Below are 19,149 nucleotides of genomic sequence, written 5' to 3'. Positions count from 1 at the left end.
CCCGGGCGCGTTCCCAGGCGGCCGCGGCTGCGGCTGCACGAGAAGTACCGGGCGTGACGCGGCAGCTGCCGGGCGGGGCCCCGGGGCAGGGGGCGGTGAGCGCCTCGGGAGGGGACAGCAGGGGGCGCTGCCGGCGGCGGTCCCACCCGCTACGGAAGGCACCGCCCAGGGCGGGGAGCGCTGCCGGGGCTGCCCGGGCGCCGCCTGATCGGAAAGCGGCGCGGCCGCGGCTGGCAGCGGCGGGGCTACCGCGAGGGGCCCGGGGTAGCGGCGAGCCGCGGCGGGGCCGGCGGCGCTGGGCGCCCGCACGGGCCGGCCGGGGAGAGGGAGGAGCGGGGTCCTCCGCGGGCCCGGGTGAGGTCACTCTTTGTGGCTGCAGTTGGCAAGATGGCGCCGGTGCTGGTGGAGAAGAAGCTGCTGGGGCCGGACGGGCCCGGCGGTGCGGAGCTCCCCAGCGAGGAGGAGGAGGGACAGAACCTCTGGTGAGCGCGGGGGAGGTGGTGGTGGTGGTGGTGGTGTCGGTGTCAAGGCGGGGGGCGGCACCGTGGCGGCACGGCTGCTCTCGGGAGTCCTGCGCCTGTCACGGTGGGGTCTCCCTGCTGTGCTGAGCCGCCTCAGCCCTACCGCGGCGGGCGCGAGCCCCTGCCTCGGCCGGCCTGGAGCGGAGGGTGCGCCCCGCTCGGCTGGGGCGGCGGTGGGCGCCGGCTGCGGCGCCGCGCTCGGGCCCCGCTGACAGGAGCGGCGGGAGGCGGCGCGGCGGCATGCAGCTGCCTGCGGCGGGGGCCGTCCCGCCCGGCGGCCGAGGCGCCGGGGCCGGTGAGGAATGCTGCCCTTCTCGGCTTGAAGGGGTTCGTGGGGTGCGTGAGGGGAGCCCCGCAGCCGCATGAACGAGGCCAGGATCGCTGCGAGTATGAGGGAGAGCAGGTGTGCGGAGCCCGAGAGATTTGGTTGTGCGGGATAGGCTCCAGGAGACTCGGTCTTTTGTTTTCCCGTCGCTTATCTCTGAGTAACGCTTTTAAAAATACTAATAGTGGCAGGAAAAACTGCGTGTGAAACACAGTAATGGATTGTGGGAAGAGTTAGTCATCAGTTGAAAAGTAGTGTTTTACAGTAATGGGAGCTCTTATAAGGGGAAAAACTTAAAAAATGCTATTGCCTGTGTTTTAGAAATTATAAAAGGCGACATGCTTTTGGTCTTTTAAAATGAACTTAAGTCTTCAACTGTAACATCATACCTAGTTTGTAAATAGAATGAATGTAAGTGGATTGGTCGGTGCAGATCTGCTGAGCTCATCGGTGCTGTCAAATGGGCAATGTGTGGGTTGTGTTTGCGTGTGTGCACGCGTATGTGCGCGCGTCCATGTGCGTGCCAGTCTAACAAGAGTGATGCTGTTTTTCTAGGTCCTCAATACTGAGTGAAGTTTCTACCCGATCAAGATCTAAATTGCCATCGGGCAAGAATATTCTTGTTTTTGGTAAGTAGCAAATGTAAGCACTTGGGTGGTGGTTTGGCTTTTTTTGTAAAAATAAAGCGTGTTTAAAACAAACTGATGTGCCAGTTCATTCACATCATTGTTAAAATTATGTTATGTAACATGATCTACAGTATTACTGTCTTAAGGCAGATAAATTTTCTTTCTTTTTGGTTTATGGTGTTAGATTTACAACGTATATTTAAATAAATATGAGCTGTTTGATTTAGCTGGAATACTTGAAAGAAAACAACAAATAAGTGTGGTCCAAAACCGTACAATGATACTTCTGATTACCTAAACATGTTTTGGATTACCTAAATGTGTCTTTTTTTCCTGTAAAAACTTACTGGCAGGTGATGATGGTTCAGGTAAAACCACGCTTATGGCTAAAATACAGGGAGCAGAGCATGGCAAGAAAGGAAGAGGGCTGGAATACTTGTATCTAAATATTCACGATGAAGACAGAGATGGTAAGTTCATTTTGTGTGTAATCTCTTTGCTGTAATTAAGTAGCTGACATGGGTTTTTCATAACTGTGGTTTCATCAGTGTATTTTGGGTTACGCCCAAGTAGCTGGTTCCAGCATTGTTCTGTACGTTTTAGAAGCTATATCAGTTTCTTAAAAGTGAAATGCTTTTTATATTCGGTGTACATTCTTCCTCTTGTCCTTCTTATAGCATGACCTGTGTATGAGGAAAAAGTACACTTGAGCAGCTCTCGGGATCCATTTACTTTTAGGGTAGATATATCTGCTGATGTTGACTTACTAGCAGATATATTGTCATTTGGTACGACTACTTGATAACTATAGAAGGTAAGTGATACATCTATGAGAATTTAATTTGTAGTATGGATTTCTGGGTGTGAGGTTTTGGTGTTTTCTTGGTGGGGGCTGTGTGCAGAATTTTGGTTAACTATAACTGAGATGTTTTGTTAGAGCTGAATGAGTGAAGAACAGAACTTAATGTCAGAATTAGTATTTCCTTTTCTCAAATTGAAGCTTGCCTCTTTGCCCCTTGTCTTTCTCTTTGATGATGATGGCTATTCCCTACTATATGGGAAGGACCATTTAAAAGCAGGTCTAATGATCAGAATACTCCTATTTTTAGGAAGATTAGGGACAGGAAGAGATGAGGAGTGAGTTTGTTATCCTTGCTCCTAAATCTGCCTCTTCTTGTCTCATTTTGGGCAAACTGCTGGACCTCTTTGTTAGTTTCCCTCCTCAAAAGTGAGGATTGACAATCTTCCTATTCATGACTTCCTTCTGAGTTTTCAGTTCAGAAGAGGGAAGCAATGAGGGTGGTTCATCCATGTTCCTGAAAGCCAATGAACTAGGAAGATCCTATATGGTATTTTGGAAATGGAAATGTACTGAAGGCTTGCGTGACTGATTAAGTACCATATGTGACTGGTTGTTATGGAGATTGGTCCTGTGCTTACATGGTAATAAACTGTCTTCGGATACTAAGTTAAGCACAATTAAAGGATGAGTACACTGCCTGTGTCTTCAGTGGCCACCTAATCTTGCAGTTCCTAAAAGTTTTTTGTGCCGTAATTTTAAGTGCTGAGCTGTTCTTGGCTTCTTGAGGTTCTTGGTGTAAGTGCTTTCTCACCATGCACAATCTTCTTTAGTACTGCATAAATACTTTAAGGGGAAAAAAACCCCCTACGATTGAATGTTAAGACAGCCTGTGACATCAGACTTCTTGCAACATCAAAGGATATGGTATTATAAGCAGAAAAATATTTGGTGTGCTATTTTTGCTGGCGCCGTCTATCAAACCTCAAGTGTGTCTCTACTTTGGAAATATTTTGGGGCTATTCCTGAGTATCTGGAAGTGATAAATATTTGAGGTGATTAGGAGAAGCCTGTCCTATGAACTCAGGCAGCACTAGCAGGAAAAAGAAACCTCTTTGACTACCAGGCTCAGCTGGAGAATTCAGGTCTTCATGCATCCCTTTAATGGATGTGTTAGGATGTAGTAATACATGCCTTTGTCCTTTCTGTCCCATTAGTGTCATCAGCAAGCAAAATAAATAGCAAAGTGGGTCAGGACCTCCCAGTAGGCAAAGATAACATGCTTCCTTCTCTAGGACAGGTTTGGGTTTGTCTCTTTAAACCCTGTGCGTGCTTTAGATGTGTATATGTTCAGATAGAGATTTGGGAACAAAGCCTTTAAAACTGACCCACAGTTCTTGGAAGCCATAAAGAAACTGAAGATAGACATTCAGGAGTTTACTATCACATATTCATTTTTGAGGGTATTTGCTTTTTATTACACCCTAACCTATTCAAGATCAGCAAACCACAAAGATTTCCAGGGGTGTCAAATCAACACTGGTAACCGAAACTCTCTAGTGGAGTGAGAAGATCTTTTCAACTTCTTTCCCAGGTGCTAGATTTCTTTGCTCTCTTTGCCTTTTTCTTCTTCATTTCAGAAGAGTTTATTCTGTCCAGAAGAAGTATTTTGGTCATAGTGCCGAGTCATTATCTACCTCCCACCTCCCTTTGGAAATCTTAAGGAAAATCTTGTTGCTTCTTATCCCCCCCACCCCTGCCTCCCTAAGGGATACTTGAATCTGGCTGCTCCCGCATTTGAAGTAGAATTACTCTAGATTGCTAGGTGCATATCTTAGTTTACAGTTACTTTTGTCTTTTTCCCTAAAGATTACATCAGTTATTAAATTGTGGTTTGTTTTTTTTTTTTTTGAACAAATGCATAGAAAACATTTCTTTTTTGAAGGACCTCTGTGGCTAATACAGGTGCACGCTGACTTTTTTGTTTTCAGTGTCATCTGCTTGTTTCTTGGCAGTGACTGATACCTGGCTTGGGTGGCAAGATACATGTCACCACTGCATTGGTAATTAGCTGGTTCAGTTCTGTTAGGTGTCAGTCGTTTGATGTAACATGCAGTACTTTGGTCCCTAGATCTGAGGATAACTTAGAGCAAGTCCACTGCTGAATCACTACCTGCAAAATCCCCTTCCTAGGGTATATCCCAAAGTCTGCCTAGGCTAAGACATTTGTTCAAGAAGAGGTTTGGGGATGCCTCAGAAGCAATCCTGGGAGAGAGGATTCTCCTAGATTATTAGCTCCAGGTATAATATCCTTGGAGCATATGGCTTCTGCGTACATGACACCATAGTTCATCTGGATGAAAGCACTTTTAGCACTAGCTGTGAAGTTAACTCAGAATATTAAACGACCTCGGAGCTCAGGCCCTAGAGTCCTCTGGTAGCAGAATTTCTCAGGGACTGTGGCCAGTTTTAATTTTTTGCCTTTCTTTGTGATCAGCAGATGTTTTGTGTCTATGCTGATTAGTCTGCTTTTGAGAGCTGAGAATCTTAATTCAGAGGCTCTGCATAATTTTGTTAAAGGATATGTACTTCTAGAGTAGCTTTCAGAGTCTCTTGCAGTGATGGGGCACAGTTAAAGTGAGGATGTACAGCAAGACAAACTACATCTGATGGTTTTGTAGCAATACTGTATGGGTTAGCTGGCAATTCTAAACACTGTAGAGAACTTTCAGTTGAACTGCCTCTGATTACAAATGCAATACAGTTCTCCTGACTGTGCCAAATGTGCCAGTGAAGTAGTGCCATTCTGTTGTTGCATTCTTACTCATAGCAAAATCGAGTAGTCTTGGGTTTTTTGCCTCAGGTTTGGACTGGCCTCAGTCGTATCATATGCATATTCCAGTTGAGCTGGTTGTTCCAGATTGAGCCAAGTGCTGCTGGTACACTGGTTTCTAATGGGAAAATTGTAGTTCTCCTGAAAATTATTTTTCCCTGTTTTGCTTCTTTCACAGCCTGGACAAGGGGTATCTGATTATCACCGATACCTTTTGAATAAATGCAGGAGATACAGTTGCAATTCACAGAATCAACCATCTGCAGTAAAATTCATCAAAGCTGGAAAATCTTTTTCATGGCTAAAGGGACAATGAAATACTGACAGGATTTAGAAATGTAGTTTTAGCAGCTGTTTTAATAGTCTTTAATACGTGGCACCTGCATTTCCAACAGAATCTGGTAATTGTTTGCTCTGTCTTGGTGTCTCATGTCATAGCCACTATGAAAGGTCCAGTTAACATTCACATCATATGACTAACTAGGAGCTTGACGTGATGCTGACAAAGTTGAATTTGCCATCAAGTCCTTGCCAAATCATGAACAACCAGTACTGTATTTTTAAGCATGTTTTATATTTGTGGTAAATGTAAATCACAAGCCATACCTGTTTACTGTAAGAAAGGAGGAAAACCTTCATACAATGTTATCCTTTTTTTTTTAAAGTACATTTTAATGTGAGTGCTAGACTTCCAGTCTTCCTAGCAGATTGATTTCGTTTGAGTGATAGTTCCAACTGCATCCTAGTTCTACCTCTATTCTAGTTCCTGTCTGTATTCTAGATGTTAAGCAGAAACTAAATCCTTTAAGTAGGACAAAGGTGTTTAGCAAACAAAACCTTTGTAACCTTTAGATACTGGCTTTAAAAAGTGACGTAGAAGCAGTGAATTATGTTTGCTTCAAGGAGACAGTTGTACATAGATATAGGTAATGTCTATTAATAGCCTTTAACTCAGAGAAGGCTCCCAGGGCACATTTCTGCTTTGGGGAATATACAAAGGATGCCTCTGGAATGCAGAGATAAGAGTCCTGTGTAGATGTTTCATTTACTGTCATGTAATAATAAATGTGTAACTGTGTACACATTATGTCCTAGCTTCCTTTCTGTTTTTCCAAACTTTTACCAGACTCTCCCTCTGTCTTCCGATAACTTTAGGTTTGTACATCCAGCGCTGTGAGAATCCTGTGTGATACCAGTGAGACAGTTTCCTGAAGTGGGGAGGAGGGAGGGGGAGAACAACTGATGAGTATGCAAAGGTGCATTTCTTAGATACACAGTGATTATTGTAACTGTTCACTGTAAAGGATAGATCTGAGATGCACAGTTGGAAGTAAGATCTTTAATTTGAAAGCATAACTGTTGGCCTATTTGTGTGATGACTGATGTTTGAATGTCTTAAGACAGCCTAACAGTGCTTAAGTGGGAGTATAACAAATGCTAAATGAAGACTGCCCACGTGTAGCATCTTCATAGAATCATAGAATGGTTTGGGTTGGAAGGGACCTCAAAGATCATGTAGTTCCAACCCCCTGTGCTGCAGGCAGGGACACCCTCCACTAGATCACGTTGCCCAAAGCCCCATCCAACCTGGCCTTAAACTCTTCCAGGGAGGGGGCATCCACAACCTCTCTGGGCAACCTGTTCCAGTGCCTCACCACTCTAACAGGAGAGAATTTCGTTCTAACATCTAATCTAAATCGACCCTCCTTCAGCTTGAACCCATTACCCCTTGTCCTGTCACTACACTCCCTGAGAAACAGTCCCTCACCATCTTTCCTGCAGGCCCCCTTCAGGTACTGCTAAGCCACAATTAGATCTCCCCGGAGCTTTCTCTTCTCCAGGCCGAACAACCCCAACTCTCTCAGCCTGTCCTCATAGGAGAGGTGCTCCATCCCTCTGATCAGCTTCGTGGCCCTCCTCTGGACTCGCTCCAACAGCTCCATGTCTCTCCTGTACTGGGGCCCCCAGAGCTGGACGCAGTACTCCGGGTGGGGTCTCACAAGAGCGGAGTAGAGGGGCAGGATCACCTCCCTCGACCTGCTGGTCACACCTCTCTTGATGCAGCCCAGGACAGGGTTGGATTTCTGGGCTGCAAGCGCACACTGCCGGCTCATGTTGAGCTTCTCATCAATCAATACCCCCAAGTCCTTCTCCTCGGGGCTGCTTTCAATCCATTCCTCGCCCAGCCTATAGTCATGCTTGGGATTGTGCCAACCCACGTGCAGGACCTTGCACTTGGCCTTGTTGAACTTCATGCGGTTCGCATGGGCCCACCTCTCCAGCCTGTCCAGGTCCCTCTGGATGGCATCCCTTCCCTCCAGCGTGTCAACCCCACCACACAGCTTGGTGTCGTCAGCAAACTTGCTGAGGGTGCACTCGATCCCACTGTCCATGTCGCCGACAAAGATGTTGAACAGTGCCGGTCCCAGTACTGACCCCTGAGGAATGCCACTTGTCACTGTTCTCCACTTGGACATTGAGCCGTTGACCACAACTCTTTGAGTGCGACCATCCAGCCAATTCCTTATCCACCAAGTGGTCCATCCATCAAATCCATGTCTCTCCAATTTAGAGACAAGGATGTTGTGTGGGACAGTGTCAAATGCCTTGCTCAAGTCCAGGTAGATGATGTCAGTTGCCCTCCCCTTGCCCACCAACGCTGTAACCCCATCATAGAAGGCCACCAAGTTTGTCAGGCACGATTTGCCCTTAGTGAAGCCATGTTGGCTGTCACCAATCACCTCCTTATTTTCCATCTGCTTGATGTAATCTGTCTGACTTGGCTGTTCAGTAATTTTATCCAATACCTGATTAGAAGAGTAGTAGGTACATCTTGTACTTTTTTCTCTTTCCAGTTTCCTTAGTCAAGTTTTTGCCTTTTTGTAGAGCCAGTGTTTTTGATCCTGATGGATTCTTTCTTGGAGTAAAGAAACTTATGATAGCCACAGCATCTGGATTTATTTTGTGAAGTTTAAAGTTTTGGAGTGTAGGGCAGGGAAATAAAGTAAGGCAGAGTAATTACAAAGCTCCGTAGCTGTTCTGAAAATCTAGGTTCTGCAGTGATTGGTTTGCTGATCTATGTATTTCAGAATTCACGTATCTTGTATGTAATACCTATGGATACCCACTGTTGTTGCCTCTGTACAGCCTCGGTAGGATAGGGAATACTTTGGAAGAGGTAGTAGGAATACTAGGAAGAGTCTAGAAGACAGAAACAAATGCAGTTGTTCCTTTTCAGGAGGAAGTTCTGAGGATAATGTAATTTTTATGTATTTATTTTTTAAAATTTGAACAGTATTGGTTGTTTAGAGTACCTCATACGTCATTCCTGAATGATGCTCCATTTTCAGTTTCTTCTGTTCTTGCCAAAGTTTGTGTTTGGGGTAAAACTTCTCATGCCAGCTGTCTGTCCCAGCTGATTTCCCACTCGCCTCACCTTACATTTGAACAAAAAATGTCCAATTGCTATATATACACGGGGGGGGGTGGGGTGGGGTGGGGGGAGAAACACAAAACCTAAAATACCACATTTTTTGTCCAGTACTCATTCTGTAAGGAGCCTGCAAGTAAGTCAATGTGAATTAAGAGCAGGTAGCACAACTTCAAAGTTGGGTAGGTTGTAAGTTTATCCTGTGTTTGCTCCTCCTACTCCTGTGCTAGAAACCTAAGCTGCTTATTGCTTGTATCTTGTTTGCAGCTTATTACTGTTGCGAGATGTCATTAGTATGTTAAACCAGCTTACGTGTCTGAGGGACACCGAAGGCTTCCCTGCTGGACTCAGCTGTAACAACCCCCTTTTGAACTTCCAGTTACATATGTGTCACATGTATTGTAGTTTTACTTGGAATATACGTATTTCAAATTCAGGAATGCTGTGCAGCATCTAAAAACTGTTGTGTCAGCTGTCCTTAGTAAAAGCCAAAGAACAGAAACTGTTTTTTTAAACAAAAAGATTCTGAACCAAGAAAAAATCCTGTTAAATGAAAGCATCTACCAAGTAATATAGGCATTTACATATGCAACTGTGTTAATAAACAGGCAAGGTCTGCTGGTAGCTGGGTTTTGGTCTTTCATTTAACACTAATGTACTCATCTGTTTACTTGTAGACTAGCAAAGCAAAAAGTTAACATCTATTGAGTTACAGTTGTACCTTTTCCTTTCAGATCACACTCGCTGTAATGTTTGGATTCTGGATGGAGACTTATACCATAAAGGGCTATTGAAGTTTGCAGTTTCTGCAGAATCCCTGCAAGACACCATTGTAGTCTTTGTTGCAGATATGTCTAGACCTTGGACTGTTATGGAGTCTTTACAGAAATGGGCCAGTGTCTTGCAAGAACATATTGATAAGATGAAAATTCCTCCAGAGGAGATGAGAGACATGGAACAGAAGTGTAAGTGTGTGCATCCAGACATTCTTCTCCTTTTTTTTTTTTTAACTATTGCAACTTTCTTTTGTAATGATAAATTTCTTCAGATTAGCGTTTTGAGAATGGGTTGGATAAGAATTACTTTGAAGTTGTGATTACAACTCTAATTCAAACAGACTATTAGGCTGTAAAATAACTCTTCCAGTTATGCTGTGCTAACAAAACACCAGGTGAATTAATGGTCTTAATCCCTTGCAGTAATGAGATTTTGGTAATTTTATTTTTAAAAAGGCCAATTTTTAAAAAACTAACTTAATACACAATCACATTTTTTAAAATAGTGACAAAATTCAGTAATGAAATGAGCTGTGCTTTCCTTGGTATCTAAGCCAGGTCCCATTCCTCTACTCTGTTTGTCTTCCAGTAGTTCTCTTTGCCCTTGTTTTTCACAAGGCTTAGACTGTGATCCTGGTACATCTAATTGTTTCTTACTACAGCCATTCCTACCCTCTGACTTTAGGAATGCTGTATAAATTAACTTTCTTTCCTGGCATATCTGTGGCAGGAAAGAATCTGGTGCTGGCAAGCAGTCACAGCCGCAGTATTGTTTCCTGCAGCTTCTTTTCTTTCCTAAAATAGTTTTGAATGCTTCTTGAGAGTTTTGTCTGTTTTCATATTGAATTACTCCAAAATAAATTCCTTCAGCGGAAAAGACCGTAGCAACATGCATTCCTTTTCAGCTAAAGTATAGATTCAGAGTGATCCTTGATGGCTGCTAGCTGTACTGGGGTGTTTAAACCTTGCAAATACTGTCTAGTAGCTTCCTTAGATTCACTTTAGGGAGCAGTGTAATCTGTTTGGCATGTGACCATTCAGATGTGTTTGTACAGCTGATCTCCTTTCTGAGTGTTAAATACTACTTTCCTGAAAGGCTTGTGCCTATAGCATACTAGATAGAGTTTAAACTTAATCGTTGAAACCACCTGGGTTTGATCACCAGGTTATATTATAAAAAAAAAAAAGTAGTGTCTGACAATTTTTAAGGGAAAAAGCTTTTTTTTTTTTTGTATGTGTGAGAGATTTTTTTAGGAATGGGAGATGGAAAGGCAGTTCTAGTCTCAAAATACATCAGCTAACTGGATTTGCCCTTTTCTGAGACACAAAAAATTTTATGGCAATCCAAATAAATGTTGAGTCTATGCACTTAAATTTTACTTTTGAAAAGAGAAGTGTTTTCAGGCTTCACTAAGAGCATACTGTGTTTGGGGAACTTAGAAGACATTCCAGTAGTATTGTCTTAGAGATTTCTAAATTAAAGTATTGTGGAAATTCCTAGTTTCTCTTGCGCTTTAATAGAGTCGACGGAAAAGGAAAATTTGAGAGCTGCCTAATTCACACGCTTGCAGGACTCTGCTGCCATCCTATGGCTGAGCAGCGAACTTCAGTCCAATATCAGCATGCAGGTAAAACAGGGGCCGTAATGTCTCCGCTCCCAAACTTCCGTCTTGCTCCTTTTCTCGGTCACTGTGTAGGACACTTGTCATTTCACATACTCATCTTCTGAGTTCTGTCCCTAAGGCCAGATCTGTGCTCAAAACTTTGGCCACCATAGCTTGTAATTCTCTTAACAGCAAATTTGCTAAAAGAAATTGCTGTTATAGCTGTGGCTATATTACTGTAACTGCTTAGACAATCTAGAGCACACATGCCTGAAGAATGCCTTGTGACTGCAGTCCATCAATAAAGCTACACCAGCAAAGTTCTTTTTACTAAAATCCTGCTGCATATGCTTTCTGAGGTAAGCTGCCACTTAGAAAATGGAGAATCACTGTGCTGCAGTAGCCCAGATCCGAAAAAAACTGGGATGGGAAAGCACATATGCAAAGCAGGCTGTCAAAACATAGAAGCAGGGTGCAGAGTGAAGACGTGCTAAATTCATTCCAGTAAAGCCCCACTGAGGCATAACGCCACATGGATGTCTGTTTCTTGACTTCAGCTTGTAGAACCACGTTGCCTTATGCTTGGTTCTAGATGTAAGCCGGGGCATGTGGATGAAGCTGAACGTCCGCAGTGCTTTCCCTAGCTGTTACACTCAGTACCAGTAACCGGTAGTTCTTCTTGACCCCAGGGAAACATTTTCTAGTATTATCCCATTAACGTGCTGCTAGCTTGTTCTTTCTCCATTACTAGGATCTTATTACCAGTTTCCAGAAATTCTTTTGTTAGCTCACCATTCTCAGTGGAATTGATCTTTGGACTGCCTGTTTTTGCTTTCAAGGTTTTGGTGGCCTTTCTCCACCCAGCCTTTTGTCTTGTGTTTGCTCTTTGAGGTACTGACTCTTGGCTCTACTGGGCGCATGATGCTGGGCTCCATCTGGTATATGAGAAGCTTTCCTTTTGTGCTAAAGAGTTTCCAGAATGGGAGGCAGGACACACATATGGAAGCAACAGGCTGCCTTGAAAGAAATTAAATTATTGAGAGTATACCAAGAGCATTGCTTGTCTGCATTCACTCCTGTCACTGAGCTGCCCTGGAAGTTCCTTGCTAAAAGCTTGGCTAGTATGGATTCAGATAAATAATATCAGTTCAAATGTTCTAATTTAATTCAGGCTCAAATATGAGAAATCATTGCTTAAATAACACATTTGAATAATTATTTTGGGGAAAATCTAAGTTTTGCCTCCCTGTTTATGACAGCAAAGTGGAAAAGGAGACTATCAAGAAATGCAGAAAGGAAGTATACTGGTAAAATGGCTATGATATTAATGTCCTCTGGAGCATTTGAAGCTAAAGACTTCAAACACAATAACATATATTTTTGAAAATTAGGTAGTGTCCCGTTCAAGCTGAATTAGTTTCAGGTTCTCTGCCTTTTTTCTTTTTTTGTTGTTTTTTTGTCCTGACATACAGCTGAAAGAATTCTTAAGCTAAAAGATAAAAGAAACTTACTTTGCCCAGACATTTTTTATCTAAGAATTCTTTTCACAGAAGTAAAATTTATGAATCAGTAAAGATAGTACACACAAAAAAGCTAAAAGCTGCATGGATTGTGAAAACTTAATAGTGTAAATACGGAATGATTGTCTTGGAAAATTTTTCTGCATTTTTCTTGTTCTGCTGCTCAGTGCTTTTGTGATCTATCTAGTTAAGTAAGTTGTAGTGTTTGTCTGCCGTTTCCATATTGCAGTTAAACAGTACTCCAAGACTGAGGATTTTATTGTTACTAGAATAATCAAACCTAAGAACAACTGTGGATTACATTCTAGGTGGTACTTCTAGTCAATCGCTCCTGTCACATGAATGATACATCTGTTCTTGTTATAGTTAACTTTCAATAGCTTGTGTAAATAAGCAGTTAACATGAGAAAAAAACAGTTAAGTGGAAACTTGCATTTGTTTGCTGTGTTAAATGCAAAAGTCTAAATAAAAGGCATTTTACCTAGGCAAGCCACAAGTTTGGTAGATAAATCAGCACACTGTAGCAGAGATGTGATTTTTATGGTATATCATCACCTAGTGATAATTTTTCAAATGTAATAGGCTATTCCTAGTACTCACCCTTACTGATAGGTAGCAGAATATTACCAATTTGTCCAATGAACAGTTGGTTTTCTGGCTTTCTATTTTATGTGCATCATCTTATCTGTATTTCCTGTTCAAAAAAATTTAAACCAAGTCATTTTCCCCTACTTTATAAAGAAAAGACCATATAGAATGTGATTCCTTAATAGGAATTATGTGGAGGAGAAAATACTCATAGCTTGGTGGAAAAAAAGGAAAAAGAAAAGATTTATGCAAGCTGTTTGGGCACATGATGAACTTGATCTCCACTCTCAAACTTTTAATGGATATAAAGTGAGAAATAGATATGGGAGGTAAGAAAAAAGTATTAAATTGCTGTGTGACAAAGCAGCACTTAAACTGAAGTGACCTCCTTTATTAGCTGCTTTGAATGCAGCTTGTCCATAGGAGGTAGTCTGACAGCACTAGTCATACAGATTTACTTGGGTTTAACAAGACTAAATTTTGAATGGGAATGGGGGTTGGATGAGAATCTTTAAAAAGTGTTTAAGAGCCTATCACTAACTTAAACCACTTTAATTCAGAAACAGGTGTATCTGTGTTCAAGATACAGTAGTTTTAGAGGTTCTTAGTACAACTCTTACCTTCTTTTAACTCTAGTAGCTACTTGTTCAGCAGATGTCCTTGTTAACTAAAGCTGAGTGTTTTCTGTAGCATTTCTCAGTCTCTAGTCAGGGATTAATGCCAGACCATCTGCATTATTAACTATCCACAAAAACAGTTCATCTCCACAGCGAAATTTTTTCTCCCTCCATGCATGGAGCAACCAGTGAGATACGGCCTTGTTGATCGCTGGTCCATGATGCCTGGTATTTGGTACTGCTTATTCTTGGGGAGAGGGAAGAGTTGGGAATGTCAGCTCTCTGGGATTATGGTCTTCATTCCCATTCAGCAGAAATTCATGAGGATGTGCCATCAGATTTCTGAAGTTTCTATGTTGCATTTGCTATTATTTATATTAGTAAAACTATTGGGGTATTTTGAATAATGATTTGTATCATATTGTCAGAGTCTTACTGTTTTCCAGAGAGGCTTTTTTTTTTTCCCCAAAAAAATTTGAGGACGGTTATACTGATAGATATCTTAATAAAGTAAAGATTTTTCTGCTTTGATATGAACAAAACCTAGGAAACTAACAGAGTCTGATTATAATGCTGTAGTAAATTGAGAGCAATATTGTCAAATATTCTTTTACATCTGATTAAGTCAGAGAGACTTATTTGAATGTTTGTAGTGGCTGTAAATGGTATTCTTTTAGCTGCTGGAATACACTTGTTTTCTTCAATCCTGAGCTAGGAAGAGCGTGAGTAATGAAATAAGTACTTTTTTTTAAAGCCTTTTCTAGTTAAATGCTCTGGAGTTAATTTGCTTTCTGTGTGATAGTCAGTAAACATATTTAATGTGCAGAATGTGTAATGGAATTTTGATTTGCAGTTGCTGAATACGAAACAGGAAAGCATCCCTTTGAGAGCACTGTTGTTTCCTCTCCACCAGAAGGCACTGCTTCCCCAAGTTCAAAAGCAAATGCATTATTTTTTTTTTTTATTACCTTGGGCCTTGGAATATATTGAATTGGTGATTGAAAGTCTTATGGTCTATAATTCCTGGATTTCTTTTTAAGCTTTTCTCTGGTCTAGAGCTCTCTTGTTTTTCACAAGAATCACATGATTTTATGTTTCTAATAAAAATTGTAGATTGTGCAGCTTTGAACAGAAGCTTTTCTGATTTGTTCTTCCTTCCACATGCCCATTCTATTGCAGCAATGGTTCCTATTTTGAAAAGGTACAGTGACTTCATTTTACGAGATTTGTATTATAAACTTTTCCTGAGGTTTTACCACTTCCTAAACCTCAGAAGTATCAGATGGCCTGCAGTACCGTTGCAGTTCCTTCCCTGTCACGTGGATGAATGTACTGAACAACACTCTCTTTGTGAATGTGCTGGAGATTGGGAGCTTTTCTGAAGACGTTTCCTTACTGTACGTACAGTCAGCCTGCTCCCACTGTTTCTAGAATAAAGACGTCTGCATGGGAGCAAAGCATGGAGCTTCGCTTGCCTCTTTCCTGAGGGCTCCTTATGGCTGAGCAAGGAGGGGGCTTTGGGTGGGATTATCATGTCGGGGAGAGCCCTGGGCCTTCGGGAGCAGACACATCCAGTAGGCAGATATATCTGGTCTGTGACTTTCATCCTGAAAAAAAGACATGAAAGCTGTAAATTGTATCTCCGTTTTGATAAAGCGTGTGGGGTCACAGTGTGCTTCCAGAATGGTGTTAATACTATTTCTTAGGCAGTTAATACTATTTCTTAGGCAGTTAATACTATTTCTTATTTCTTTCTTATTTGATAGTATTCAGTATTATTGGAACACTCATCATTGCTGTAAAATTAAAACATTGAAAACATAGAAAGCATCTAGTTTCCTTCCGGACTCCATTGTAGCTTTCCAGAATAGAACCAAGTCTCTTCAGATAACATTTAGAAGTCCTTGAGTCTGTATTTATGTGGTGTATCTTTTGTATTTCTAGCATTGGACTCCCGCAACAGAAATGTAGAGTAATAGAAACTTAAATTAAGTAATAGTTTATAAGAAAGAGGGGCTGTTTCAGCTTGGTGTTTTCTGTGTCTATTTACATTTTCACCATGTTTTCTTCAAAAACTAGGTACAAATTGCACTGAGTATAGGCTAGGTTGCTAAACTACATCTACGTTTTCTGCTGTCAATTCCCATGTAATGAAATGCATTGAGTTGAGGAACGTGCATTTGTGCATACTATAGCTCTCACAGCTAGTTTTGATTATTTATAATAGCTCCAAATTGCACTTGATTTAGCTTGCTGTAAATTTTGGTGGTGGTGAATTGTTGTGTTTCAAGGGGTAACAAGGCTTAAGCTTGCATTCTGTTCTCATTATAAAAGGAAAAAAAAAGTTGAGATTTGAGATTTCTGGTTAGTCGTAGATTAATTATGGTTTAAAAAGAAGACCTAGTTCCTTTGTTGTACCCTAAGAAGATCTCTCTCTTAATAGTTATAAAGGAGTTTCAAGAATATGTAGAACCTGAAGAAGGCTACCAAGGATCACCTCAGAGAAGAGGCCCTTCTTCTGGCCAAGAGGATGAACATGTGTCTTTGCCACTTGGAGAAAATGTGCTGACTCACAACCTTGGTATTCCTGTGCTGGTAGTTTGTACAAAAGTGAGTTTCTAGTTCCATTTGCTGCTGTGGAAAAGTTTAATTTCTTTTGGAAGACATGCTTTATACAGATGTGCAGAATGAATTCTGGACCAATAGTAAAGGTATTTTTTTTTTAAAAGCAAGCTTCTGCTATCAGTGTCAGGTTTTAATTTTGCTGAAGGGTAATAACCTTATCAGTAATATGTTAATTACTTTATCTTTTGATTTATTGCGGGCATTTTAAAACCAAAAGCTCAAAGTAAATGTGATGCGTCTGTAAGACTAAGGAAGTTTTAAGATGTGCTGGCATTAAATGACTGTGTTTTTCTGGTTTTGTTTTTCTGCCTTTCTTCCAGTGTGATGCAGTGAGTGTACTAGAGAAGGAGCATGATTACAGAGAAGAACACTTCGACTTCATTCAGTCACACATTCGTAGATTCTGCTTACAGTGTATCCTTTCCTGCGCTGAAGAGATTTGCTGTAATCTGGAAGCAAGAAAGTACCTTTTAGTGTTCAATTGCACATAAAATTAATCTGAGAAATTGCACTTCAAGATTGCTTGGTGTGTAGTTATTTACTAGGTAGCATTTGTTGTTTCAAAAATGTTGAGAGATGTATAAAGCTTTTTATAGTTTTTAAATTGTGCATGAGATTTGGGGCTTTTGTTCCTTTATAAAGGATTTGTTTTGCATTTGGTGAGGTGTTTTTTCTTGGTTTTCCCCTCAGAACTCACAATTTTCACGTAAGAGACAGCTCAGATCTCCAGTTTTAAGTTTTTCACTTTTTCAAAGTTAAGTGCCTGGCAGGGTAGGTAATGTTTCTGTATGTCAAAGAAAGGTATCATGAGTCTTCTCCTGTTATACCCCCTTCCTCTCCCCAAATACTAAATGGCTGTAGCTTTTGCCTTACTTCTCAAAATCAGGTCTAGTAGATATGTGTCCATTAGCTCCTGTTTTGAAATTCTTACTATAATTTAAAAGCTATATCTTTCATAATTTTCCTTAAATAAATAATCAGATGGGGCTGCCTTGATTTATACATCAGTTAAGGAGGAAAAAAACCTTGATCTGTTGTATAAGTACATTGTACATAAAACATACGGTTTTCAGTTTACCACGCCTGCCTTAGTGGTAGAAAAGGATGCAGTTTTTATGTAAGTCAATTGTATAAGTAACGTGGTTTCAGATTGTTTTCTATTAAGCACTACACTTCATATAACATACATAAATAACTTGAATGGTTTGTGTTGTTCAAAAGCTTAGTATGTGACTCTTCTGAAATCCTGAATTAAAAACCCAACGTATTGGGTTACTTGACTCAGAGTATACCACACCAGCTTTTTACTATCTTTGGAATTGAGCTGAGGATTAGGACTGACCTATAATAAAATCGCCATATTCAGGTGGAGGGCAGTAAGTAAACGGTCTCTGTAGAAGTGCTTTTCGTGACTGAAAAGGCAAAGCTTTCCTTCTTTTTTTATAGACCTGCGGGTTGGGACAATGAAAAGAAAATTGCCATTTTACATGAAAACTTCATAACAGTGAAACCAGAAGATGCATATGAGGACTTCATTGTAAAACCTCCTGTAAGAAAGGTAAAAAAGGGTAAACTTTTCTCTGTCCCCCCACAAATAAGTGCAGTTTGCTTGAATAGCTATTAATATTGAAGAACTCAAAATCTAAATATAATTTTTTTCTGTATCCAAATGTGTGAAATATCAGGCTTTCATTTTCCAGCTGTTTAAAATACTGCAAGTGAACACAGAAGTTACTCACTTTTGTGAATGAAAGGCAGTCCAAATATCACCATTTCACATGAACCTTTTTGTATGCCTGGGGCAAATCCGCTTTTTGAAAATGGACATTACTGTTGTAGGGCTTACACAATTTACATATGGCACTGAGGTTACCATGTAAAGGTAAATCTTGTAGAAGACGACAGTATATCACTATTGCATTAACATATTATTAATAACATATTTCTTCATGTAAGGCAAGAGCAGTAAATAATCCATGTGATTTCTGTATATTGCTGATTTTGTGAGTATAGGCACACAGGAATAGGATGTGTCTAAAATGGATAATATGGAAAACTATAGATTTTGTTTGGTTTTTAAAAAGTAAAGAATGGTATTAAAGATTTGCCTCTTTTTCTTCCCTTTTGATCACTAAAACATGAAATAATTCAGTGTTTTCAGTTTTTATTTCTAATAACAAAATATTTTGTTCAACAGTTAGTCCATGATAAAGAGCTGGCAGCAGAAGATGAACAAGTATTTCTTATGAAGCAGCAGGTAAGAATGGAAGAATGAAAATAAATCCTTACTAAATAAGGGTTCACTTTAAGCTCTCCACTGTTATTGCCTTCAGTTTTTCATTCCGCATTGAAATCACTAGATAGCCACTTTCCAGCTTTGCAAATTCAAATGTAATTGTGAAATAACTTTTATTTTTAACAAATACGAGTACAAAATATGGCACTTATCTTGGCAAGTTGAAAGGAAAATAGGCTGAGAACAGAAATAATTTACATTTCAAAGGAGAAGAGCAAGAAGATAATTTAAAATTTCATAACATAGATGTGTTGATCTTTGATACTTTTAAGACATCTTTTAATAACGTCTTAGTGTTGCAGTTTTCTTACAGTCAGAGGCTTGAAAAACTTTAAGGTATGAAATTTGGCTATGCTGTACCTTGTTATTTTATTTACTGCTCTACTGCTTAAAACCCCCCTAATAATACTTTCCTGTATAGTTGATTATAAATATCATAGAGGTTACAGACTTTGGTGTCTGCGGTTGTGGCTTATAGTTCTGCAACGACTGCGTAAGACAAAGGATTGAAGTTTGTGCATTTTAACACTGTTCTCTAGTGGTAAAGTCTGGACGTATATAAATATCTAAGAGGAAGCCTGTAAAT

General features: G+C 40.6%; 1 protein-coding gene across 2 annotated transcripts in view; it reads left to right on the top strand.

Moving 5' to 3' along the window:
- The first annotated feature begins 169 nt into the window (after nucleotides 1-169).
- DYNC1LI2 (dynein cytoplasmic 1 light intermediate chain 2) overlaps nucleotides 170-19,149 on the top strand; it is a 28,986-nt gene continuing 10,006 nt past the window's right edge. For both annotated transcript variants that reach the window (XR_008579072.1, XM_054840329.1), the window contains exons 1-9: nucleotides 170-482; nucleotides 1,402-1,475; nucleotides 1,829-1,945; nucleotides 9,272-9,502; nucleotides 16,086-16,252; nucleotides 16,588-16,681; nucleotides 17,249-17,384; nucleotides 17,714-17,825; nucleotides 18,465-18,524. Coding sequence is in view for 1 of the 2 variants with exons in the window: in XM_054840329.1 (XP_054696304.1) it covers nucleotides 388-482; nucleotides 1,402-1,475; nucleotides 1,829-1,945; nucleotides 9,272-9,502; nucleotides 16,086-16,252; nucleotides 16,588-16,681; nucleotides 17,249-17,384; nucleotides 17,714-17,825; nucleotides 18,465-18,524 (1,086 nt within the window). In the remaining variant the exon portion in view is untranslated. The remainder of the gene's footprint in view (nucleotides 483-1,401; nucleotides 1,476-1,828; nucleotides 1,946-9,271; nucleotides 9,503-16,085; nucleotides 16,253-16,587; nucleotides 16,682-17,248; nucleotides 17,385-17,713; nucleotides 17,826-18,464; nucleotides 18,525-19,149) is intronic.

The sequence above is a fragment of the Grus americana genome, chromosome 13, assembly GCF_028858705.1.
Source record: "Grus americana isolate bGruAme1 chromosome 13, bGruAme1.mat, whole genome shotgun sequence".
NCBI lineage: Eukaryota > Metazoa > Chordata > Aves > Gruiformes > Gruidae > Grus > Grus americana.
The sequence above is the reverse complement of the archived record's forward strand: the minus strand, read 5'-3'. Positions and strand labels throughout refer to the sequence as shown.